This window comes from Myxine glutinosa, chromosome 7 (genome assembly GCF_964187855.1).
Source record: "Myxine glutinosa chromosome 7, kmMyxGlut1.1, whole genome shotgun sequence".
NCBI classification, from domain to species: Eukaryota; Metazoa; Chordata; class Myxini; order Myxiniformes; family Myxinidae; genus Myxine; species Myxine glutinosa.
Window position 1 is genome coordinate 20,893,477 of NC_136267.1, and position 26,943 is coordinate 20,920,419.

Here is a 26,943-nt window from a genome sequence, read left to right on the forward strand (position 1 = left end):
AACATCGATAAACCATGTTGTGGAGGTGAAGGGGTGAAGACTTTGAGTCGGAGTCTCTGTTTCACTGCTACGTGAGCAAAACCCGTTGTGTACGTGGTGCAATTGCTCACCATGTGTTGAGGTGTACTGGTAGATTTCTACCTTTATGGTTTCACACTGTGCAGCCATGTAAGCGTCAGAGAAAGCCCTGGTAACCGTAGCAGACTAACTACTGCCACGTATTGCTATAATTTTCATTTTGAAAGCACGTTTGATGATGTGTCATGCGCAATCACATAAAACAACCAGAACTGTACTCGTCAACTGATGTGCGACTGGATATGTCAATCCTTCGCTGTAATCTTCGATCAGGTTGTCTCTTGCGGCCACGTCCAGGGAGGTTGGCTACAGCGCCATGGGCCTTAAACTTCCTGATAACATCGCGTATGGCGAACACAGGAACATCAAGGTCTCTGGAGATGGACTAGTAGCCTTGATGGATTGTCCGTGCTTGGCTACAATCTTCTGTCTGACCTCCTCAGCCAATTCTCTGGTTTTCTTTCTTTTCTCCATGCTCATTATGGTACACACAGTGACACAAAATGGCAGAATGACTCCTTTTCTCTTTTCAAACTGGTTGAATGAATGATTTTTATATTGCAAGCACCTGCAACTCACCGCAAGTGAGTTCAATTCCAGAGTAAAGGAGAATCACCTGCTTGAAATCTAATTATTTCTTACAAATTCTAAAAGGTGCCAATAATATTGTCCGGGATATTTTAGGATTACTGTGTGGAATAAGATAAGATTTAGTAATTTTTTTCAGATTTTTTGGTTTTCATCCACTGCAAACCAAAGAAATACAAATATGGATTCCAAAATATTTTTTAATTTCAACAATTTTCTGGAAGAAATGGTGCATTATTAGAAAATAATGCAAGGGTGCCAATATTTTTGGCCACGACTGTACTTGTACCAAGTTTGATTTAAATCCCTTCAGCTGTTCTCAAATATCACATTTTACTTGTCATGAGCTCTGACGGCTTGACCCCATAATCTAATCGCTTCATCCTTGTATCATTATACATACTTGTATCAAGTTTGACTTGGACCCCGTCAGCCAATCTTAAGTTATCACAGCAACAAAAACCTATCACGAATGGACAGAACACGTGATTGTGGGTGCAGAGTCCTCCTGCCCACCCATCCCCACAGAGAGCGATTAAGCTCCCGAGGACCACCGGAGTTGGCGCTCATGGACGCACAAATAAATATCCTGCAAAATCGCATTTGCAGCAAGAAAAGGGAGCATGGTACAATTGGTACATGTCCATCTCTCTTGCTTAAGATGTCTGGAAAGCGACCCTCCAGTGATCGCAGCAGCAGAAGTGCAAAGACGAGAATCTGTCACCTCTTCAGAGGATGTGGACAAGCCTGCCACCCCTCAGTCTTAAGAGTATTTTAATAAAGTTTGTTGCATTCATATGCGCAATTTTTACATTGTAGAGTTAAGATTTTGTTCTGCAGGAACCTATCTCCACTTATATAATGGGAGTATATGGGATCATTTACCAGACTCGGTGGTGCAATGGTTAGATTGTTAGAACGTCTGCTCCGAATTTAGGAGGTGGGCAGTTCAAACCCTGGCCGAGTCAAACCAAAGGCTTTTTGGAATTGTATGCGTGTTTATGGCCAGACAAAGCACAGACAATCCCCATAGGTTGGCATCCACAGGGAGGAGGAAATTCCACCTACCTGAGGAAATGTCTCGCTGATTGCGGTGAGAAAAGCGGCGCCATTGTTGTGACGTCGCTGGTACCCAGAGTATCACAGGACGTGACGGCATTTCCCCCAAGCTCCGTGGCTGTGTTAAGTGTTCGTCTCGTATGTCTATGTCTGTTTGAGTGGCAGCTCCATTACGAGCCTTAGACCTTGGACATTAAAAAAACAAAAAAAAAACGTTTAATTTTATGTACGGAAATTCACCTAACGGTTTAGGGAACGTAACCCTTCTGTGGAAGAGGGATTACTGTAATTCCTCGACCCCAGACAGAATGAACTAATTGCTTAACCCCACTTTGTGCGACAGCTATGGTTTTCGTATACAACAGATGGGAACGACTGCACCCATCACACGATACAAGAACCTGGATTTTAGACCCAACGAGCCCGCTCCGTTTCATACTAAGCACCTGAATGACGAGAGGTTTGAGTTGAGTAGCGTCAGGTCCCTCCAGGATGGAGCCAAAGGCCATAACAGCGGCATCTCGATGCCGCCAGTCGGGACTCTTTATGTTCTCCTTGATGAATGTGAGGACGTGTGGTACAATGTCGTCCTCGCAACACGTTGCCAACAGCATAAGGCAGACACCAGCCGCCTTGCATGGATTCCAATCATCGTCGTCGTCCATCTCATCCTGCCAAGCGCAAGACGGTTACACGTTGCACAGTAAAGTGCTTCAGAATGAATGCACCAAGCAAAAAGAAATTATAAATAAACATATCGATAAATAGAAAAAAATACCTTTCCTTTCCTGCGAGATGTGTTTTGGTGCTCACCTGACAACAGGTTAAAAAATTTAATTATAATGTGATGCCAACAATGCCACTTCCCAAGTATGGAAAGGAACATGGTGGCAGTCTTTTACTGCCTCAAATCTAGTCATGCCACCACTGTCCTCGAAACCATTCATCCCTCTTGAGCCTTGGCCACACTCACTCAACCCAGAAAAATCATACCTCCTTACCCTCCTCAAAGATAGGCCAATTGCTCACCTGGCATATTGCATCCCCTCTCTTCTCCCGTTTGCGGAATCCCCCGCCACCATACAGAGTCTGCTCAGTCATGCTTGTCTTTCAACTCAAAGATGGTGAGCTAGTGCCACATAGCAGCAGCTACAGGACAACAGCTTACCATCTTCCTAACCTTCCCACACACTTATCTTGGCCTTCATCCTGCAGTGGACTGAAAAAGGCACATTCAAGTTCCTTCCTTTTCTTTTCTTTTCATCAATTTGTTGCTAACTCAGCTGCAATTTTCTGCATTTGAACTTTGTCAGCTGTTTGCGTCTGCCCACGTGGCCTGCTTATGTTTCCTGTATGTCATGTCCAAATGTCCCTGCTTGTACTTCCTGTATGTTTGTACCTCCCGTTGTTGATATATCACCTCTTGGCCTCTGTCACCAACTCTTTGATGAGCCTCGATCGCTGATAAAAACAAACAAATGAAAAATCGGTCAGAGACCGAGGACTTGCCGGAATGTACTTTTTTATCGGCCATTTTGGACAAATATGGCGGCCGAACCACGTGACCGATGACGTCATCATTATTTGTTTTCTAAACTAATTTATTCCTTGATGATGCTCAAGAAATTTGATCTTGATCGGATTAAGTTTTGTACTTGTCGAATTATGACGTCATAATGGAGGCACCTATGACATCATCATAAACATATATTCCCCATGGAGAGTTCTTTACAATGAGCCATGTCTCAATTTTTTCTATTCAGCACTTTCGGAGATATAGAGGTGCAACGTTTTTCCAAGATGGCGGCCGAACCACGTGACCGATGACGTCATCTTTTTTTTTTGCTCCACCAGTTTATGCCGGTATGTCGCTCAAGAAATTGCATCTTGATTGGATGAAGTTTTGTACTTGTCGAATTATGACGTCATAATGGAGGCCTTGGGCCGAGAGAGTTAAAAATTGGGCACAGTCTATTCCAGGGCAAGACATATATGTGTGTAAAGTTTAGCGATTATATGTGCAACGATGTAGACGTAGTACTAAGAACAAACAGACAAACCAATATACTTGCCGGAATCTTTTCCGGCAAGTAAAGAAAATCTACAACGCCACTCTGACGTTGCGGCGTCGACTGTTATGCCTCCGCCTACATTATTACATAATCATAATATTTGTAGCAAGTTTGATTTAAATCCCTTCCGCTGTTAGTAGTGTAATAATGTTGCTTCTGGGACACCTCCGTTTAACATGGGAAATCCCTATCTAATGACGTTTCCCCCTATTTGGAAAAAACACCCCTATTAATCCAAAAGACTATGGGCCCTTTGACCTTATGAATCATGAGTCAATTAATCTACTTGGGCTAATACATAATGAATATATTTTAATTGAGCTAGGGATGGGATTGGGTTGGGGGCTGTATATTATTATGACTCACACATACACAAAAGTTTAACCTCAACTTTAGTTGGGGTTTAACTTATGTGTATGTGTGAGGGATAGGGGTTCACAGATCTCTAGTGTGAACCTGTGATCCTTTTGGACCATGAGTCAATTAATCTACTTGGGCTAATACATAATGAATATATTTTAATTGAGCTAGGGATGGGATTGGGTGAAGGTTAGGGGTTCACACATACACACAAGTCCCAACTGGAAAGTTGTGGGATCCTTCTGACCTTATGAACCTTTTACTCTGGTGAATATAACCCTACAAATATTTGTTTATGCGTGAGAAATATTTTAACCTCCCTCAATGTTCTTGTCTGAGCGCCTCCAGTGCTACATACCATTTTTAAATTAAAGTATATATCAAGGTTGATTACATGGTACTTGGTTCTATCATTTATATACTTATATATCCATAAGGGAGACTATCAATTCCATTTTCTAAAATAAACCTCTTATCATCAAAAGCCCCCAATGCTTTCTTATTCATCTCTTCTGAATATAATTGATGTTTATAACTTCTTATTCCATTAATCTTTCTAAACTCTTCTTTCTTTGTTGTTAAACAGTTATAATAATCCTTAAAGTTTATTGTTTCTTTTATGACATTTTTCTTTATGCCTTTTAACTTCTTATCAGTTTTTTCGACGTTATTCACAATATATTTATAAGCATAAGCCTTAGACCTCAATCCCACAAATTCACTCATGACATTTCCTCCTAATTCATCCTTGAACTTTCCAATCACCTTTTTATTTTTGGAGGAGAACAACTCACTCTCTGGGCTGTAATTACTAGTGTCATAGATATTAATGTCCTTTTTCATGTCTGAATAAACATCATCAGTATTAATTTGCAAAATAAAACTATCTATCCATATAAAGTAGATTAACATCATTTTGATATTTCTTCCTCAAGTTATTATAAAAGTAATCATACATTAATGACTTTGATAAATCAAGAATTGTTGTTCCAATATAAATAGGTTTGTTCATTTCAATACTCTCTTTAATCAAATGGATTGCACAAAAGTTCTCAGTAAAGACCTCAGCTTTAGTAAAACTCGGTCTATTAATTAATTTTGATGTTTGTTTCCAAGATGTTGATAGTCTGATATTTTGTCTTTTCCTCACATTTTCCATGGTCTTACCAAAGACCGCATTATTCATCAATTTATAAAAGTCTTTCTCAAAATCTGTTTTTGACTCTGTTCTTCTTTGTGTATTAAAATCAATGTACCCCTTCAACCAATGACTTTGATTGAACTTTAGAACCCTATGGATCTTCTCTACTCTTAGACCTTTTGATAAATATTGTCGCAAATTTCTTTGGTGTAGAACATAATTTTTCTTGTTATATAATGTAGTAAGTAATTTTTCTGTTGATTCACCTATATTAAATGATCGTTGATAATCACTTAACCACTCCTTCTTTGGACTTTCCTTTTCACAAGCAAATGGGAGATCTTTGTGTAAGTTATGAAGTTCCTCTGGATATTTCAAATCGACCTCAAAATAATAACCAACCTTTGAATCATCCAATTCTTTTTGTGTAGAGATACATACATCTTGTAAAACCTTTGTGTAGTCTTTTTCCTTTACCCATCTTAGTTTCCCATAAGGAAGAGCTTGAGACATTGCCCAGCCATACAAGTTGTTTGCGTCATAGTACATCAAGTAAGAACTCTCTTTCGTTGTATCATAATTTGGAAGATATTTGTTATTTGCTTTTGCGTATCTGCTCGAGCATACTTGTGAAATTCCACCTCTTTTTGCCTTTTCAATCATCAAAAGCATATCGACATCGGTTATCAAATCCAAATCTTGTTTTGTCATTTTCAACATCGCACTCCAGGCCAATCCAGGTGCTGTGTAGTAGTGAGCAGGATCCAATCCATATCCAGTACAACAAACAGATCTAAAGGCTTCAAATACATCGGCCAATAAAAGCACATCAGTTTTGAGATACAAATCGTGATACTCGCCAAGATTCTTGATGTTATATTTTTTCCAAACATTTTGTGCGTGTACATAATCTTTATCAGATATATGACTATTATTTAATTTGTTATAGAAATTTTCTTTTGAAGGAAGTTGTGTTTCATTGAATCTCTCAAATGAGTCCATATAGTCATAGGGGTAAATTCCCTTTTGTGTTAGAAAATCTTTATCTAAAAAATACTCTGAAAGACACGGAAACTCTTTTAGATTTTGAACCAAGTTAGCCAATGGACTCGACATGAATTTAAATGTATCAAGAAATCTGATATGAGTAATAGGAGATGTGTGAATTGTTTTTGTGAATGAAATGTATTTCTGATCCGTGTTTGGAATTGCTGAGATACTTCCAGAAGTCTTTGAGAGTTCCTTGATAAATAGATGTGTATCATAATGAGCGTTGTTATGAAGAAAAACAGGAATGAAAGAGGGGAGTTGATAATTAATATTACAACTTTGATGAGTCAGACCTCTATATTTACCAGTGAGATGACAATGGTCTCTAACCTTTAGACCTTTACCAATTTTCTCCTCGCAAATATGACAGGTAGCCTTTGGCTGTCTAAATTCCCTTTTTTCTTTACTTGTTAAGGACATTGGTTTATTAGTTTCTCTCATTATCTTGGTTAATCGAACACAGTCTTTTTCTAGTCGTTTCACAAACTCCTCTGGGGTATTTGAGCCTCTATACACCTCTAACTTGTTATATTCATCACCAACGGATGATTTGATATAATAACAAAAACCACAAGGAGTATGTTTTTGATATTTATTTGTGTATGATTCTTTTGGATCTGGAGAAGCAGTATCTATTTTTTCTAGAATACTTTCAAAATCAGCATATATAACAAATGGATGTTTGATCTTTTTCTTTTCATCTTTGAATGTGATCTTTGAGCCTTCTTTAGGCATATTGATTACCGTTGATTTATGTTCGCCACAATAATTTGAATGTTTATCTAATCTTTCTTGTGTATGGAAGAAGTTAAGACAACGCAAACAAATATATATTTTATTTGTTCTCTTACAGACTTGTGGTTTTATTAATTTAGCAATATCTTTGATGTATGTATAATGTGAATTTTCGTCTGAATTAAAATATAGAAGATTAATATGAGTTTGTTTACAATTGTCAGAAAGCTTTAAAACCTGAATGTTGTTTGTTTCTGTTAGACCATAAACATTAACTGATAAATTATTCATCTTTTCAAATTTAGGAATATCATTTAAAGTCATCGGAAACTTTCGATCTTTCGTATTTAATGTATTCTCATATTTTTTATAATGAGATACTCTTTCATCATGAAAATGTGGAGGATGTAAGTGTGCTAAAATAGACCAGAGAAAACATTTATTGTCTTTATTTTTGATATTGATAACTGCTTTTCTATTTTTGATAACACTGGGTAAATCAATGTAAGAAGAAGCTTTTAGAGGATCTGATTTAAGAATATGAATGTCTATGTAAATAATTTTTCCTATATTAAATCCACTTCCTACGATTGAATTATCCACATCTTGCTCTTGTTTAATAAGTTCATCATAGACTCCTGATGTTTTAAAATCTTGATATGAAGATATAAAGTGTGGCTCAGTTCTCATGTATGGTGAATCTATAACTTCTTCATCCTTTGTCATTTCTAATTTTACTCCCATATAAAATTTAAGTGGTTTCATTTCTTTTAGTGTTTTTTTAATGAATGTTTGAACAGCAGGTTTGATTCTTTCTACAGCATCAACTATAGACTTTGGTCTGGGAGATTTGAAGTTAAAGATTCGAATCCTGATATGTCCTTTGAATGCTCCATCAGTATTTTTAATAGTAAACAATTTTGACAAGTGTTTGTTAGTTTTAAGATGGGCTTTAAACCCCTTCTTGAGGACGGATGTTTTACAGACCTTACAATGTATTGTTCTAGGTGGAAGAGGGGAAAGTTGGTTAAGAATGTTGTATGTATGTTTTGTGGTGAGAATATGTTGTTTATAATATTTTACTTCCTTCTCGCAAGTATCACAATAAACCATATTTAAAGGGTGTGAAAGTGTAGTGTTTTATATATATCACTATACTTAAACTAAAACACTTTTGAGCTTTACAGCTCGTTTTATATATATCACTATACTTAAACTAAAACACTTTTGAGCTTTACAGCTCGTTTTATATACGATACATAACCCTCTAATAGCATCAAGAATCCTGAAGGTATCCCTCCCACTCTTTCATACACCCTACAAACACCTTTCCATCTTCACTTCCCTCCAGTCCTCTTATCCCATCTCCATCTAGAATATTTACAAACAAAACCCTAGGATCACTATTCTTCTTTTGAGCTTCTATAAAATGATATACTTCTCTAAGAGACCTTGTTTGAAATCCACCTCTTCCACATATCATTTTCAAATTATAATAAACTGTTATTCCATCAATTATTTGAAAACCATCAAAGTTCTCCATCCACTCAAAATCCCTTTCATAACCAAAGAAACCAGTCTTAATATTTAACCTTATATGTGTTTTAAGAACCTTTTGTTTCATTATCATCTCCAATTGTTTCCCCATCACTATCATGGCTGCTGATATCAAAATCCTCATCAGATGAGTACCATGAATCTAAAAAATCTTCTAAATTGTAATTACTCATATTTATAGGGGCACAAAGAGAGTACAATCATTAACATAATCTAAAATTAGCTTTTCTATTTTTCCATTAAGTATTGTTAATTGATCTGGATTTAATAATTTGGTTAAATTCAAAACTCCATTATCAAGCTCTGTATAACTTGGTGGATAATTCATATAATCTTCAGAATCATCTTCAGAATCATCTTCAGAATCATCTTCAGAATCATCTTCAGAATCATCTTCAGAATCATCTTCAGAGTCAGTTGAATCTTCAGAGTTAGATGAAACTTGATATCTTTGTAAACACCTTATTAACTTAAACCTAAAACGTATTACTTTATCTTCATGATTTATGTTAATGGAGTCGAACTTCATTATACCTTCAAAATCACAATTAACTTTATATCTGTTAGTTGGATCAATATGGTTCCTTATTAGTCTAGAATTAAGAGAATTAAGAGGATTTAGGAGGGAGAGTTTCAGAGAATCACGAAAGGTTTGATTAGTATATTCCTTTACGTTCTCACCAAACCTTTCTAAAACTTTTTTAAATTGATCAATATAATTATTGAATCAACACTAATTAATTTAGCATCTCTCATCCTAAATTTTATATCACCATCATACCAATCCAAAAATATTTCTTCTTCATTATCTACAATATCACAATCATATTGTCTTAAGGTATCAGTTCTTCCAAGAGGCTCTCTGAGAATTTCACTAAGAGATTCAATTGTGTTTTGAGTTGTGTGGACCATTTATACTTGACTCTTTGCTTAAACTAAATTCATTTTGGGGACCCCCAGTCATAATTTTTCCATTGATCCCAATATATTTTCTCTCTACATCTTTTTGAATAATAATATTTTTAACATTAAAAGTTATCTTAAAATAATCTTTAATTATGATTGACCTGAACGTCATCTCACCAGATATAATTTTATCATTGACCTCAACAGGGGTTCTATTAAAAAATATACACACCTCACCTTTATTTGAGTTTATGGTCTTATCATTAAGTTTCAAAGAGGTGGCGTCCAATTGTTCACCAATCTTTTCATAAATAGCCATCAGAAGCGGCGAGACACTTGTTAAATGAACCTTCAATGATTGTTTATCTTGAATTGAGAACCCACGTCCTGTAAACATAATTGATGGGCTAATCTCATCATTCATTTCTGGTTTGATCCAAAAATTACCATATTTATCTTTGTTCAATTTAACATCTTTGACATATTTTTCTATATCTTTCACCGAAGTAGAGATTGATTGAAATTTGTCTTTTGTGCTTTGAAACATTGTATTTATTAGTGAATAAACTTGCGTTTAGTTTAAGTAAAAATTTACCATATAAATATGATAAGTTCTGAAGGATATTTAGAATTTCCAGACTCTCCATATGGTAAATTAGAGAATTGTCCGGCTTGTGATAGAGTGGGGCTTAATGATGAGGATTCATATAAACAATGTATTTTCTGTGATTATATTCTAATTAATGATAATAAAAAATATAGAAAAATATATAACTCTTTTAAATTAGAACCAAAAATGAATTACTTTACAAGATTAATAAGAGAGATGAATGTTAAGCATTATGGTGATAATACGCCATTTCTTACAAGGGAAGAGACTATTTGTATTGAGGAAATGTATAAGGGTTTAATGATATTTATTATTCAAAATAATTTTAATGGAAATGTTAATACAAGATACTACATAAATAAAATAATGAATTATTTTGAAATTAAACCTGAACTCAGGATAAAATATAGAGTTTCTCAAATAGCTCAAAAAAAGTTGGATAACTTGTTTTCCAAATATATAAATGAATGATTTTTTACCCGTTTGGGAAAATAAGATAAAATTTAATAACCATAAAAACATTCCAAATTCATTGAGATGTCTAATAGTTGGTTCAAGCGGATGTGGAAAAACCTGTTTACTTTTAAAGATGCTCCTTGGTCCTAATTTTTTAGATTATGATAATTTAATAATTTTTACAAAGTCAGGTTTTCAACCCAAGTATCAACTACTCTCACAGGGTTTTAATGCGGGTCTTAAAAAGGAAGACATTATCGGTTTATTTAAACTTCAAAACAAACTAAATGATTATAATATTGATGATATAATACAATTATTTTGTGATACACAGAAATCAAAATCGAAACCCATAACTTGTATTCTCAGTGATAATACGGATGATATACCTTCACCTCAAGATTTAGATAAATCAAAAAAGAACCTCGTCATCTTTGATGATTGTGTTAATGAGAGAAACCAAACAGTAATGGATAGCTACTATACAAGAGGGAGACATTCTTCTTGTAATTGTATATATCTTAGTCAATCATATTTTCAACTCCCTCGACGCTCAATAAGAAACAATGCCAATACTTTTATTTTATTTAAGTTAAATTCAATAGATGTAAATAATTTTTGGAGATAATTGCTCTACGTTATGTAGTAAAAAAGAATTTGAAAATTATATGAAACACACGATTGGAAAATATAAATATATTGTTGTGAAACAAGATGAGATACTAAATGATATTTTTCAATACTAAATGAATACCGAAGAAAGAGAAAGAAAGTTTAAGGAACATCAACAATTAGTTTCAAAAGTTGTTAAACAACAGGAAGAGATAAAGAAGAAACGGAGACAGAAACTAACTGGTGAAGAAGCCTTTGAAAGAAAACAAGAGAAATTCTTTAAACCACTTTTGAAAACTCAACACTCACCTACAGTTCCCACGGTAGAATTTACTCCGAAAAAACTTCAAATGCTCAAAGATTTTAGTCAGATAACAAAACAAGAACTTGGTGAATTAGAATATGATGACGAGGGATTATTTCGGAAACTTGAGGAGGTAAATCAACCCCCTAATTATGTTGTGGAAGCTCTTCAAAACAATGAATATTCGGCGGGTTCAAAAACCAGAGCAGGTCTCATTCCAACAGAAAAACCAGCAGTGTTTCATCTTGTGGAAGAAAAGGTATTGATATTTAATGATGAATTGATGTTCTTGAGTTCTACTCAACCAAATGTTAAATTAACTCCAAGATTAATGTTTCTTCTAACAAACCCCGGATTCAGCGGTTCAAAATATTTTGAGGAACCACTTGATATGGAAAGAGAGGAAGATAGGGTATATATTGAGTTGCTAAATGCACTTGATTATGGAGTTTCTGTTGCTGGTAAAAGTAAGAAGAACGAGAAGGAGAAACATATTATTGATGCTTTAAGTAAGCTTGGTTCGGGTGTTAGTTTTCTTCCAAATGACCCATCACAATTAGTTAATAGGCTATTATTGTTATTAGGTAGTAAGAAGGCTGGAAACAACAATTGTTTTAATGAATCCTCAGCCATTTTAGATCAGTTGATGAACATGAAAATAATTAATAAATGTCAATACAAAGATATTTTATTAGATATTAAATAAGATGAGAAGCACAATTCTTAGTTTTAATTTCACAACGAGCGATTACACAGCTTCATTCCCTTACCCACTACAACTTGACCCCCTTACCTCATATGAGGCATCTTTGTTGTCAATGGAAACTTACAATACCCTTTTTAATATCACAGAGAAAAACAACAAGTTTAGTTATAATCCAGGCACTGCCTACAAAACTATAACCGTTTTACCCGGTGCTTACGAGATTTCTCAAATATCTTCAGAAGTCTCTCGCCTTATGAAAGAAAAAGGTGATGAACCAAAAAATATTGTAATAGATATTCAAACACACACTTCAAAATCAACTATTAAACTGAAAAATAATTATAAAGTTGATTTCACGATTGAAAATTCGTTCAGAGAGCTATTGGGTTTCTCTTCAAAAAAGATTGAAAATAACGGGACGTTTTACAGTGATAATGTTATCCAAATATCCTCCGGTATAAATTCAGTATTAATTCATTGTGATTTGATTGATGGTGCTTATAACGATGGAATAAGAACAAATACAATATTTTCATTCAGTGCATACTCAACCCCGATTGGTTATAAATTTAATATGGAACCAAAAAATCTTGTCTATTTACCTGTGTCAGGAAAAACCATATACAGAGTAAATTTTAGGATAACCGACCAAGATAATCGTATGATATCCTTTAATGATGAAATTATATCCATCAGAATTCACCTACGTGAAGTTTTTCAATAAATAAATAATGGTTATTGTAAGAAAACACGAGTTGGGAAAATATAAAATAATTACAGGGGAGGGCATGTTCCTTTCACCAGACTATACAAGGTATGTGGGTAAAGGATACTATAAACCTAAGAGACAACGGGGTGTGGGTCATCAATTTCGAAATAAAGGAGATGGGATAATTGATACTCTAATGGGTATTGGTTCAACTATCCTTAAACATAAAGACCTAATTGGTTCAACTGCTTCTGCCGTGGGCTCCGTTGCGGGTGCTATACAACAAGCTCAAAAGGAGTCTCATAAATTACAAGGTAAAACTCAACTATCTTCACAAGAACGACAAAAAATCATTAAAATACTTGGGTCAGGGTTTCAACAATTTTAATACTATATAAATACAAGTATGGAAGCGATTGATGGTATCTATGATTTGGATGATACGATTATCATTTCAAACTCTACTAAAAAGGAAGACTATTTTAAGGTAAATGCTATTACAGGAACCGACTGGAATTCAAACGGAACAAAAAGTTTTGAAATAAATAATCAACAAACTTACTTGAATATAGCTGATAGTTTCTTGCTGTGTAAATTTAAATTCACTAAGGCTGCGAATAATACTAATGCTACACTCGTAAATGATTTCTTCTGGAAAATGTTTGACAGTGTTCGCCTGTATATTGGAACACAAGAGGTTGAAGCGGTTGATTATGTCTCTGCTACATCTGAAATGATGAAATTTACACTATATTCGTTTGGTGATAGAATGGGTAAGGGAGCTGTTGAAGGCTTTATTCCTGATATGTCAACGGGAACAAACACAGACCCTGGTTATAGTCAAAGGAAGTCAATGTATAATGATGATGCAAAAGCTGAGAATAGTTTTACCGTAGCAGTACCTCTTAAAGGTATATTTGGATTTTGTGATTATGATAAAGTTTTGTATGGTCTTAAAATTAGATTTCAACTACAAAGGAATGATAATGTAAATAGATTGCTTTTTGGGGCTGAAAATGCTTTTGGCGACAATAATAAATTTGTTATTAATGATTTGTTTTGGTATATTAGTGAATATACTCCTAATCTTAAAACGGAAGAGATGTTAAATAGAAGACTTAACTCAAAGAAACCGTTAAATGTATCATACCTTAAAAGAAGATGTCAACACGTTAAACTGGAACACACTACCTACACTTGGAATTTGGGTGTTCTTGAAGGAAAGCCACGATACCTATGGCTCATTTTTAAAAAACCAGATGGAGAGGAGGGTACTAATAAGAATAATGCGCTGAGTGATAATGCTAAGGTGAAACAACTTCGGGTTTCTCTTGATGGCACATTTTATCCGCGAGATAGATTGGAAATTGATTGGGAAAAAAATGATTATGCGGAAGCCTACAAGTCCTACCAAAAGGTGTGTGAAAGTAATGGTAATAATGATCCTATTTTGGATATGGTTGCATTTAAAGGTTTATATACAATCTACGCAATTGACCTGAGTTCTCAAAAGGAAACTATAAAGTCTAATCGAGTGGATACTTCTCTATACATTGAAAGAGGGGAGAATGAAGAAGTTGATGCTTATTGTTTGCTTTTGGAGGAAACAGAATTACAGATTAATACAGATAATGGTGTTATGATTAATATCACATAGGTTTTTTCTCATAAATAAATGGTAGGGGTATATGTTAATCAAATCAATCTTAATAAATTAACATCTTGTATTCAAAATCAAAAGCCTTGTATTATTAATGTTAATACAATTCAAAGAAAAGGAGCTGTAAGAATTGATGTTTTACTCACACACACACAAGTAAAAACACTAAATGATGTTGGATCACTTAAAATTAAAATGACGAAACCTATGTTAAAGAAATATTCAATAGACGAGTCAAGAGGAGGATTTCTCCCGTTTCTAATTCCTTTATTTGCTGGTTTAAGTGCGGCGGGAGCATTGACTGGTGGTATTTCAGCAGCGGTAAAAACTGCTAACGAAAGGAAGGCACAACTAAAAGCTCAAAAAGAATTGGAAAGACATAACAAGGAGTTGGAGAAACAAATTAGTGGAAGTGGTGTAATTGTAGATTTTGCTCAAAAACTTGAAAGTCTACCTGATAAAGCTAGATGAAGGTTGGTGATATGCTTTCCTCTATCGCTCAAGCGGGTGTTAAACTAACTAAACGGGGTAATGGATTGTATCTTTCTCATAAATAAATGGATAAATGGTTTAAACAATTTGGAAAGAATACAACGTCAAATATAGAACTAGCCAAGTATTGTAAAACACTAAAAATTGATAATGTGGTAATCTGTATGAGAGATGAATTAATACATATAAATAAGAATACAAAGAATATTATTATGAATTTAGACACACAGAATGGTTCTCATTGGGTTTGTATTCATAATAGTCAGGATAAATATTATTTTGATAGTTATGGTATGCCACCACCTGTTGAAGTAATACAATTCTTACAGAATGGTGTTTATCAAACATTTCAAGTTCAAGAAATTAATTCTAAATGTTGTGGTCAATTATGTTTATATGTATTATTTCAACTCAACAATAATGAAAATTTTTATGATATAATTTTTAATCTAATATAAATGACTTATGTTGGAAAAGATGGTTCTATCTTTGGAAAATCCTCCCAGGATATTGATTTATCAAATTATTATACAAAGGCACAGGCTGAACGACAAAAATATAGTATAAGTAAAAATATTAATATGAAGAATACTTATAAATTAATCAATTATCCAAACCCTACAGATGCGAATGACTTAATTAGATTCAGTGATTTATCACACTTGTTAAATAAAACAGCACGTTTTGTGAAACAAGTAAAATTTACAACCACAACACCTGGTTATACTGACCATACACCTTTCCTCATTGAATTTAACTACCTGCTTACAATTGAATTTTATAAAGAAGGACATTTAGTTAATATGCGAATTAATAAATGGGGGTATGATATGCCTGATTTAGGGTATAATTGGTCTTTTTCAATAAACTTAGAAGACCTACATGATTTAAATCAGTCTCGTAAAGAAGAATATTATCCACTTGGTGAAGATAAGGATTTATGTGGAAGTACAATTAGTAAACAACAAATACGTGATTTTAAGAAAATAAAAATATATGATAGTATAGCGATGATTCGCATGACAAAGAAGGAAGGTAATGAGATAAGGATAGAAAGCCAAGGAATACAAACCAATTTGGTAGTGGGAAGATGGGGTGGTATTACCTGTCATAATATTAATCTCACATATATTTCTGATACATAAATGGCAGGAATAAGACTACAAGAGAATTATAATTTTTGTATTCAAGGATACCTACAAGAAAAGGGTGCTCGGTTTTACATACCGTACGAATTGGAACATACACATGGAAATTTTGTCATTAAAAACTGGCCTTATACTGATATTGTTAAACCCACAAATAGAGACTTGTTTAAAGTATTAAATAAAAATGAACTTCTCAAAGTTATGAAATATAAAACTCTTTTAGAAATCGTCAACAAATCTTATTGGTATCCTATTATGAGAAAAATAATTATAGATACAAGAATATCTCAAAATCCAGATGAGTATATGTATAATATTATTTGGGGCTCAAGCTCAAGGGTTGTAAGGGCTGAGGAAGGAATTGAAGAAGAGAAGGAGGAGGAGGAGAGGGAGGAGAGGGAGATGGAAATCAGTGAGATTCGTAAAAGATTAAATGTGTTACAACAAATAAATCAATCTCAACGCACCGAAGAGGAAAATAAAGAAAGAATGACTCTTGTGAAAAAATTGGTTTTAAAAACGGATGAGATGAGTTCAATTTCAGGGAGGAGATCTAAACGAGAAAGTGGTATTGACTTTAGTTAGTTTTATTTGTAAATAAATGGAGGAGAGAGTGAAGGCATTCCTTAGGATTCTTTATGTTTTAAAAATAAAGATTGAAATGTATATGTTGAAAACCAAAAAGGTTTTGATACTCTGTCGGAATTTTTCTGATAAATAAATATGAGTTATTGTCTCAAATGTAAAAAGAAAACTAAATCTAAAAGTGTATTGTATGTTAAAGCTAAAAATAATAGAGTTTATCAAAAAGGAATATGTCAAGTGTGTGGTTCTAAAAAGTGTCAATTCATCTCACCTAAAAGTGGAGGGGATATACAAAAGTTTTTGTCAGGAAGTAAATTTACAACAACTGGAATTCCTGGGGAACTACATCTACCTGGATATTCTTTCTGTGGCCCAGGAACAAACTTGGATAAAAGATTAGATGAGGCTGACAATCCTAAACCTTGGTCCAGACCAAAAAATAGGGTTGATGAAGTGTGTATGAAGCATGATATTGCTTATGGGAATACCACTACATTGGATGAAAAACATAAAGCCGACAGAGAAATGTTGTATAATTTGTCTTTGATACAAAATCCAACGTTGAGAGAGAAAGTTGATAGGTTTATTGTGAGAAATTTGATAAATGCTAAATTGAAACTTGGTCTTGGTTATTCACCCTCAAAAAACTATTAGGCTCTAATGATGTAATCAAGACTGAGGAGCTTTTGGCTGAAGAATTACACAAACCTATAATCACAAAGTTTAAAAGAAGGAAGGTTTATTCTAAATACACCGACCACATATGGTCCGCTGATTTAATTGAATTGAATAATGACAGGGGATACAGGTATGCTTTAACCGTTATTGATTTGAGGAGTAGATTTGCCTGGGTTGTCCCTTTAAAAAATAAAAGGGGTGATACTTTAATGTTAGCCTTTAAGCTAATATTTGATCGGGATAAAAGGAAACCAAAGAAGTTATGGACTGATGAGGGAACAGAGTTCTATAACAAAATATTCATGAAATTTCTTAAGGGGAAGGGTATTAAATTATACAGCACCTTTAATGAAGGAAAAGCAGTTGTTATTGAGCGTTTTAATCGTACTTTAAAAGAGAAATTATATAAAAAATTCACACAACTCGGTTCTCAAAAATGGGTCTATTTAATTCAGGATATTGTAGATAATTACAATAATACAGTTCATTCATCAACAAAATCAAAACCATCAGAAACATTTACAAAATTAGAATATGAAAAGGAGATTAATTTGAGAAAGCCCAAGTTTAAAGTTGGTGATATTGTAAGAATATACAGATGGAAAAGCCATTTTGAGAAAGGTTATACACAAAAATGGACTCGTGAATTATTTAAAATCATTGATGTAATGGATACAGTCCCTTGGACTTACAAATTATATGATATGAATGAGGAAGAAATATTGGGTTCATTTTACTCACAAGAATTACAAAAAACAAAACTGATAAGCCATTAAACAACAACCATCCATATATAAGTATATAAGTGATAAGCTAACGGGCTACCATAAGTATATAAATGATAGAACCAAGTACCATGTAATCAACCTTGATATATACTTTAATTTAAAAATGGTATGTAGCACTGGAGGCGCTCAGACAAGAACATTGAGGGAGGTTAAAATATTTCTCACGCATAAACAAATATTTGTAGGGTTATATTCACCAGAGTAAAAGGTTCATAAGGTCAGAAGGATCCCACAACTTTCCAGTTGGGACTTGTGTGTATGTGTGAACCCCTAACCTTCACCCAATCCCATCCCTAGCTCAATTAAAATATATTCATTATGTATTAGCCCAAGTAGATTAATTGACTCATGGTCCAAAAGGATCACAGGTTCACACTAGAGATCTGTGAACCCCTATCCCTCACACATACACATAAGTTAAACCCCAACTAAAGTTGAGGTTAAACTTTTGTGTATGTGTGAGTCATAATAATATACAGCCCCCAACCCAATCCCATCCCTAGCTCAATTAAAATATATTCATTATGTATTAGCCCAAGTAGATTAATTGACTCATGATTCATAAGGTCAAAGGGCCCATAGTCTTTTGGATTAATAGGGGTGTTTTTTCCAAATAGGGGGAAACGTCATTAGATAGGGATTTCCCATGTTAAACGGAGGTGTCCCAGAAGCAACATTATTACACTACTGCTGTTCTTATGTATCACATTTTAACCTGACATGACCTCTGACCTTTGATGAGGAAATCGAAGCAGTTCATCTTTTCATCATAATGTATACGTGTACCAAGTTTGGTCAAAATCCCATCACTGGTTAACAAGTTAGTGCAGTAACAGAATTTTTACCAAAGGACCTTTGGCTTTTGACCTCTTGAACCTATAATGTAATCCATTAATCTTTACACCATTATACATACCTGTACCAGGTTTGACTTGGATCCCTTCAAGTTATAGAGGTAAAGAAAAATAACGTTCTCAAGTTATCGTGGTAATAAAAACCCATCACGGACAGATGGACGGACAGACAGCCGGATGGACAACCCGGAAATATAATGCCTCTGGTGACTTTGCTGGTAGAGGCATAAAAAAAAAAAGGAATGCTTTCCATCGTCAAGAAATTGCCTTCTCATGCATTACATAGTAATACAACAAGGTGGAGGGAAAGAGAGGGAAAGAGAGATGAAAGAGAGATGAAAGAGAGATGAAAGAGAGATGAAAGAGAGATGAAAGAGAGATGAAAGAGAGATGAAAGAGAGGGGAAAGAGAGGGGAAAGAGAGGGGAAAGAGAGGGGAAAGAGAGGGGAAAGAGAGGGGAAAGAGAGGGGAAAGAGAGGGGAAAGAGAGGGGAAAGAGAGGGGAAAGAGAGGGGAAAGAGAGGGGAAAGAGATGGGAAAGAGATGAAGGAAGGGAAAGAGATGAAGGGAGGGATGAAGAGAGGAGGAGAGGGAGGGGGAGAGATGAAGGAAGGGAAAGAGATGAAGGGAGGGATGAAGAGAAGAGGAGAGGGAGGGGGAGAGATGAAGAGAGGAGCTGAGATGAAGAGAGGGGGAGAGATGAAGAGAGGGGGAGAGATGAAGAGGGGGAGAGATGAAGAGAGGGGGAGAGATGAAGGAAGGGAAAGAGATGAAGGGAGGGATGAAGAGAGGAGGAGAGGGAGGGGGAGAGATGAAGAGAGGAGCTGAGATGAAGAGAGGGGGAGAGATGAAGAGAGGGGGAGAGATGAAGAGGGGGAGAGATGAAGAGAGGGGGAGAGGGGGAGAGATGAAGAGGGGGAGAGATGAAGAGGGGGAGAGATGAAGAGGGGGAGAGATGAAGAGGGGGAAAGATGAAGAGGGAGAAAGATGAAGAGGGGGAGAGATGAAGAGGGAGAAAGATGAAGAGGAGGAGAGATGAAGAGGAGGAAAGATGAAGAGGGGGAAAGATGAAGAGGGGGAAAGGTGAAGAGGGGGAAAGATGAAGAGGGGGAAAGATGAAGAGTAGGGAAGATGAAGAGGGGGAAAGATGAAGAGGGGGAAAGATGAAGAGGAGGAAAAGATGAAGAGGAGGAAAGATGAAGAGGGGGAATGATGAAGAGGGGGAAAGATGAAGAGGGGGAAAGATGAAGAGGGGGAAAGATGAAGAGGAGGAAAGATGAAGAGGCGGAAAGATGAAAAGGGAGAAAGATGAAGAGGGGGAAAGATGAAGAGGGGGAAAGATGAAGCAGGGGGAAAGATGAAGAGGGGGAAAGATGAAGAGGGGGAAAGATGAAGAGGGGGAAAGATGAAGAGGGGGAAAGATGAAGAGGGGGAAAGATGAAGAGGGGGAAAGATGAAGAGGGGGAAAGATGAAGAGGGGGAAAGATGAAGAGGGGGAAAGATGAAGAGGGGGAAAGATGAAGAGGGGGAAAGAGGTGGAAAGATGGAGAGGCAGGCAAGGGGAGGGGGAGGGAGAGACGGAGAAAGATGAGGGGGGAGAGAGAGAAAGATGGAGGGGTGAGGGGGAGATAGAAAGAGAGAAAGATGTGGGGGGTGGGAGGGGAGGTGTAGAGACAGAGACAGAGAGACAGAGAGAGAGAGAGAGAGAGAGAGAGAGAGAGAGAGAGAGAGAGAGAGACAGAGAGACAGAGAGACAGAGAGAGAGAGAGAAAGAGAGAAGAATGGAGAGGGAGATAGAGAAATGGAATGGAGGATGCAAGATAGCAAAAGAGAATTGCTTCTCGAGAGCAAAAGAGAAGAGAATCGCTTCACGAGAGCAAAAGAGAAGAGAATTGCTTCACTATAGCAAAAGAGAATTGCTTCACGATAGCAAAAGAGAATTGCTTCACGATAGCAAAAGAGAATTGCTTCACGATAGCAAAAGAGAATTGCTTCACGATAGCAAAAGAGAATTGCTTCACGATAGCAAAAGAGAATTGCTTCACGATAGCAAAAGAGAATTGCTTCACGATATGAATGATCGTTTTTAAGGCCATTTTTCCCCGCTAGAGCGGGGGTTAGCCAAAAGAGAATTGCTTCACGATAGCAAAAGAGAATTGCTTCACGATAGCAAAAGAGAATTGCTTCACGATAGCAAAAGAGAATTGCTTCACGATAGCAAAAGAGAATTGCTTCACGATAGCAAAAGAGAATTGCTTCACGATAGCAAAAGAGAATAGCTTCACGATAGCAAAAGACAATAGCTTCACGATAGCAAAAGAGAATAGCTTAACGATAGCAAAAGAGAATTGCTTCACGATAGCAAAAGAGAATTGCTTCACTATAGCAAAAGAGAATAGCTTAACGATAGCAAAAGAGAATTGCTTCACTAAAGCAAAAGAGAATTGCTTCACGATAGCAAAAGAGAATAGCTTAACGATAGCAAAAGAGAATAGCTTCACGATAGCAAAAGAGAATTGCTTCACGATAGCAAAAGCGAGTTGCTTCACTAAAGCAAAAGAGAATTGCTTCACGATAGCAAAAGAGAATCGCTTCACTATAGTAAAAGAGAATTGCTTCACGATAGCAAAAGAGAATCGCTTCGCTATTGCAAAAGAGAATCGCTTCACGATAGCAAAAGAGAATCGCTTCACGATAGCAAAAGAGAATTGCTTCACGATAGCAAAAGAGAATCGCTTCACGATAGCAAAAGAGAATCGCTTCGCTATAACAAAAGAGAATCGCTTCGCGATAGCAAAAGAGAATCGCTTCGCTATAGCAAAAGAGAATCGCTTCACGATAGCAAAAGAGAATTGCTTCACGATAGCAAAAGAGAATCGCTTCACGATAGCAAAAGAGAATCGCTTCGCTATTGCAAAAGAGAATCGCTTCACGATAGCAAAAGAGAATCGCTTCACGATAGCAAGAGAGAATTGCTTCACGACAGCAAAAGAGAATCGCTTCACCATAGAAAAAGAGAATTGCTTCACGATAGCAAAAGAGAATCGCTTCGCTATGCAAAAGAGAATCGCTTCGCTATAGCAAAAGAGAATTGCTTCACGATAGCAAAAGAGAATTGCTGATAGGATGGATTTATGGGGCCATCTGTTACCTGCTTGGTAAGGGTGCGAGTTAAAACAGGAACCAAGAATGGCAGAGCTCCCTTGGCATAGAACTTGCTCGTGTGCTCTGGAGGACGACCCTGCTCCGCAGCCTGAGAACACAAACCGTGCAAGAAAAACATTTCATAATCGGTCAACAATGGAGGACTGAACAGATTTAATGCTTCATTCATTAATCATGGGGTAATGCTTACCTGGTCATGAAAATTTCACTTTTCTCAATTATAGAATGATCAATGTGGTGCATAGTTTTATTTTATAACGACCGAAATGGAAACAAACGTTCATCATGGCCTTCATATGCCGGATATGTGGTAGCCATTTTGTTTAAATAAAATCGAAGATTTATCGTACAAATACAAGGAAGGTAATTTTGACGAGTGCCGACTGCATTACAAAGGTGGCCGCTGTGTAAAGGATAGTTGCACAGTTTTTTTTTCATCATGGGGGAGGTGTGTGGGGATTTCAAATGACTGTTCAGAGCAGGTGACCGCTCTCATAAGGCAGGTTTCACGATGTCTATGCATGCTCATATTTTGAGCAACAGATTCGTACAAATGACAAAATAAAGGCAAATTTAAAAAAAAGGATAAATCAAAAGTTTACACAGAATAAGGACTTTGCAAATAAGAAATGTTTCTGATACACGTATACGAGCAACAAGTTAGAGAGACGGTTGATCGCAACCCTGGAATGCAAAAATTGGTCAGAATAATGATATGGCCGAGAAAGAAACCAGCGGAACTCAGCCGTCGTTTCGCTGACGGATGAGTTATTATATATTGTTACGTTTGTGGGGTATGCATGAAATACTTTAGTCGAGATAGAATCGTGTAGGTTTAGAATGCTCCGTATGTCGCGTATAGGAATCTCGATGTATCCAAGTAGGCCGTCTGTCTGGGTAAGAGCGTTTGCATGTCGTCATGAGGGGCGTGGTTTTGTGTAAAGTAATTCTAGGGCTTAAAGGTTAATTCCCCAGTGGGTAATTTGCCCGTGATCTCCCCTCCGTCATTATTACAATTTTAAAAACTGCCAAACAACAACGATAACAAATGGCCCCATTCGCTCAACGCCACCAGGACTAACCAACACCCAGCACATTTGCCGATCGGCAAAGAACAGCCGACGTCATCTGAACAGTCCCGGACGACTACTAGACTCCGCCCCCCGATGACTCATGGTGAGAACACACCCCGGCCTTCGTGATTGGTGGAGGCGCGATGGGATGATCGAGTAGAGCTCGGTGATTGGACAGAGTGGGACGTCAACGTGGAACATTCGAGAGCTTAAGGAAAGAGAAGCTGTCTCCCCATCTTGGTCTCTTTCGTCCTGACATTCGTTGGAGGTGGTCGCATTTCCTCTCTTGTTCTGAGTTTGGTTGCGGGCGATCACATCTCTCTATCTTCCTCTCGTTTTGTCTTGGTCGCCCTGGCAAACGGCTGTGGTTGTTCTATGTCCTTTCCTGAAGCCTTGGATAGTAACGGAGGAAGAAAAAGCCGCCCCGTCGATCTCTTTGTCACGGTGCCTTGGTGGAAGGAGGGTGTCAGTCGTGCTGGTGCGTTTTTGGTAGCATGTGCACCTGTGAGAAGGAGGAATACGGCGGCGGTTTGTGCAGCTCGTGGCGTATCGGGTGGAGTGGAGAGCGAAATGAGACTGCCTGCACAGATTGCCCCATGTTCGCAGCGCAGCACAATCTTGATCCAGTCAATGCTCGGGACATTTGCCAACCTACGAGACCCGCTCAACGACCACCAGGCGCCCAAACGTCCTCGTACAAACTCAAAGCTGAGTGTGGGCCGATTATAAGCACATTTTCTTTTCTTTTATCATTCCCTTGTCTGTATACGAGTTGGAGTGGAGGATCCTCCACCTAGGAACTTTAGTTTTTCCCTCACATTCATTTTAATTGTTTGCATTTATTTTCATTAAATCATTATTTGTTCAATTTGACTTTTCTTGCCCTGGTTTGTTTCTTTGTGGGTTCGGAAAAACTCTGTGTTTCCGATCAGACAAGACTTCAAACCTTCCCGAGCGCCAGAAATAATCCCGCCAAATTCGAAGTACGCCTCAGTTAAAGCTCGTTCCGGCTATTCTTCCTCTTGGGGTCTTAACCCCGGGGACACGACAATAGGCAAAATAAATTTACCCCCGTGAAGAGTGCTTTAACCTCAGCGTTGCCCAGGTAAAAAAAAAAAAGGGGGATTGTAATACCTTCTGCTACATGGTACACATTAACTCCACCACGTTAGGCCAGGGCCACATAGCCTATGTTACCCCTGCACAAAGTTGTATTTGTACCCTGAGTTTGGAGTTTGTAACTTAAAAGATGTCAGGTGTCACCGTGCATAGAACCCATACACACAAAGAGAGAGAGAGAAAGAGAGAGAGAGAGAGTAACCCCCCATCCCCCCTCCCAAAGGCACATTCTCAGATAAGGAAATATTAATGATCTATGCATGGAAAATTCACAACTTTGTGCCCCCAAAGGGGTATAAATTTTTTTTTCTTTTTCTTAAAGATACCCCTTTAGGGGCAAAAGGTCATGCGTATTTTTTATTATTATCGTTAAACACTAGAAACATCCACATGTATCCATATTAAAAAAAAAAATGTGTGTCACGTATTCTAACTCACACACAGATTTACTGCAAACAAAATGTCAGGCATGCCAAGATCATGACAATATACCAAGGCCATAACCAAGCTTCAATGCCTGTGGACATTCTTCATCTTCTTTAATGGCCACAATTTTTTCCCATCTTGTGAGGTCGGTCGGTCAGGGAACGTTTGTGGCCCAAGTATTTAATGAACAAGTTGGCCAGGCCTGACGATCAACGCACTGTAATTTATAATTAATTCAAGGTGCCAGCGATAGCTCGCATACTCTTCGCCTGCGAAAGGATCCTCCAGCTTAACATCGTCCTGATGGATGGATGGATGACTGATGCATCGTCATGCCTCGAAACACCAGGATGATCGCTTTTGCTTGGTCAAGGTGTGAACTCAGGCGAGGCAGCTCAAAGCAAAGTGCACATACCTCCAGACTATCCCAGTATCCTGCCAGCCATACATATATGTATGAATACAAACAAGAAAACAACCCCGAACAGCACGCATGAAAAAACAAACATGGGTATGACAACGAGCCTACCTCTGAAGCCTCAATCGAGAGATCCATTTCTTCATCACAAACATTGGACCAGAACTCTATTCCCTGCAGTGACACTTCATCATTGTCACTCTTCATGGCCTCTAGTGTAATCTGCAGGTGGATGCAAAAAGACCGACGTTACCTGTGGTACCTCAAGGAAAATTGGAAGAACATTTTTTTTACAAGGGAATACATGCATTGCATATTGTATTACTAAAATGAGTCATGCTTAATTCTAAAGGGATCCTGCTGTCATTAAATAAAAAAATTAAAAAATTGTACCGTTGGAAAGGTAATGCATGGCAAACTAAAACGGCACTCTTCGACGTCATGATGTCGACTAATATGCCTCCGCCCACATTGTTGCATCATTATACTTGTTTCAAGTTTGATTTAAATCCATTCAGCTGTGCCCAAGTTAGCACAGTGCTATCTGACCTGACCTCTGACCTATTGACCCCAAAAATTTCAACAGTTCATGTTTACATCATTATACATACCTGTACCAAGTTTGAATTAGATCACTTCAGCCATTCTCGAATTATAGACCTAACACAGACGTTGACCTTTGACCTCTTGACCCCAAATGCTAATCATTTAAGGCCCAGTCACACCGGGCCTGCGACCAGGTTACGACCTAGCTGTGACCGAAAATTGTGACTCGCGGGCAAATCGTAGAAAGAGCGCGCGACTGGTCGCAGAGGTCGTGGGTGATCGCCAGAGCAAAATCAGTCGCAGCAAGGTCGATGGTCATGTTCAAAACTTCTGACCTGCGATTCCAAATTGTAAGAGGTCGCAGACAGGTCTTACCACCAGTCGCGCATGGACACACCACCTGTCGTGCATGATCGCGGGTCAAGTAGTCGCACGATTGGTCGTGCTACTGGTCCTGCTACCTGACGATTGGTGGTGCCACCTGTCGTTCAACCTCACGATCGGTAGTGCGAGCGTTCGCAGGTCGCCACGATCGTTTGTCCGAGCGGTCGCAAGTCGACACGATTGACCTTACGATTGGTCGCTGATCGCCACCACTATTCGCACGATTACCTACGATTGAACTTGCGATCGATCTTCTCCAAACGTTGGTGATCGCAGAAACACGCGTACCACCAATCGTACGATGACCCCTAAGACCAATCGCGGTTTGTGATCGCAAATGGAGAGGGTAGCAAACATTGACGATTGGTTGTACCTCGGCCAGATTGCCATCAATCGCAAGATCCAGAAATCGTACGACCCAGTGTGACTGAGGCCTTAATCTTTACTTCGTTATACATACCCATACCAAATTTGAATTGGATCACTTCAGCCATTTTCAAGTTATCTATCTATAATTCCAGTAATCTCTGTGTGTATGTTTGTTTGTACGTTTGTTTGTTTGTTTGTATGTCTGTGACCGCTGTTTCTCGACAACTACCGGTCCGATATACTTGAAACTTGCCAGGTATATTGCTGGGGACCCGAGGATGTGCCTTTTCAAGGTT

At 37.3% G+C, this 26,943-nt stretch overlaps 1 protein-coding gene across 1 annotated transcript in view; it reads right to left on the bottom strand.

Annotated features, from left to right (window-relative positions):
• The window catches only part of KPNB1 (karyopherin subunit beta 1), a 115,242-nt gene that overhangs the window by 64,734 nt on the left and 23,565 nt on the right, over positions 1–26,943 (bottom strand). Inside the window, exons 8-10 of the mRNA XM_068121916.2 lie at positions 25,460–25,570; positions 22,299–22,400; positions 2,172–2,396 (exon numbers count right to left, since the gene is read on the bottom strand). Of these exons, the coding sequence (XP_067978017.1) occupies positions 2,172–2,396; positions 22,299–22,400; positions 25,460–25,570 (438 nt within the window). The remainder of the gene's footprint in view (positions 1–2,171; positions 2,397–22,298; positions 22,401–25,459; positions 25,571–26,943) is intronic.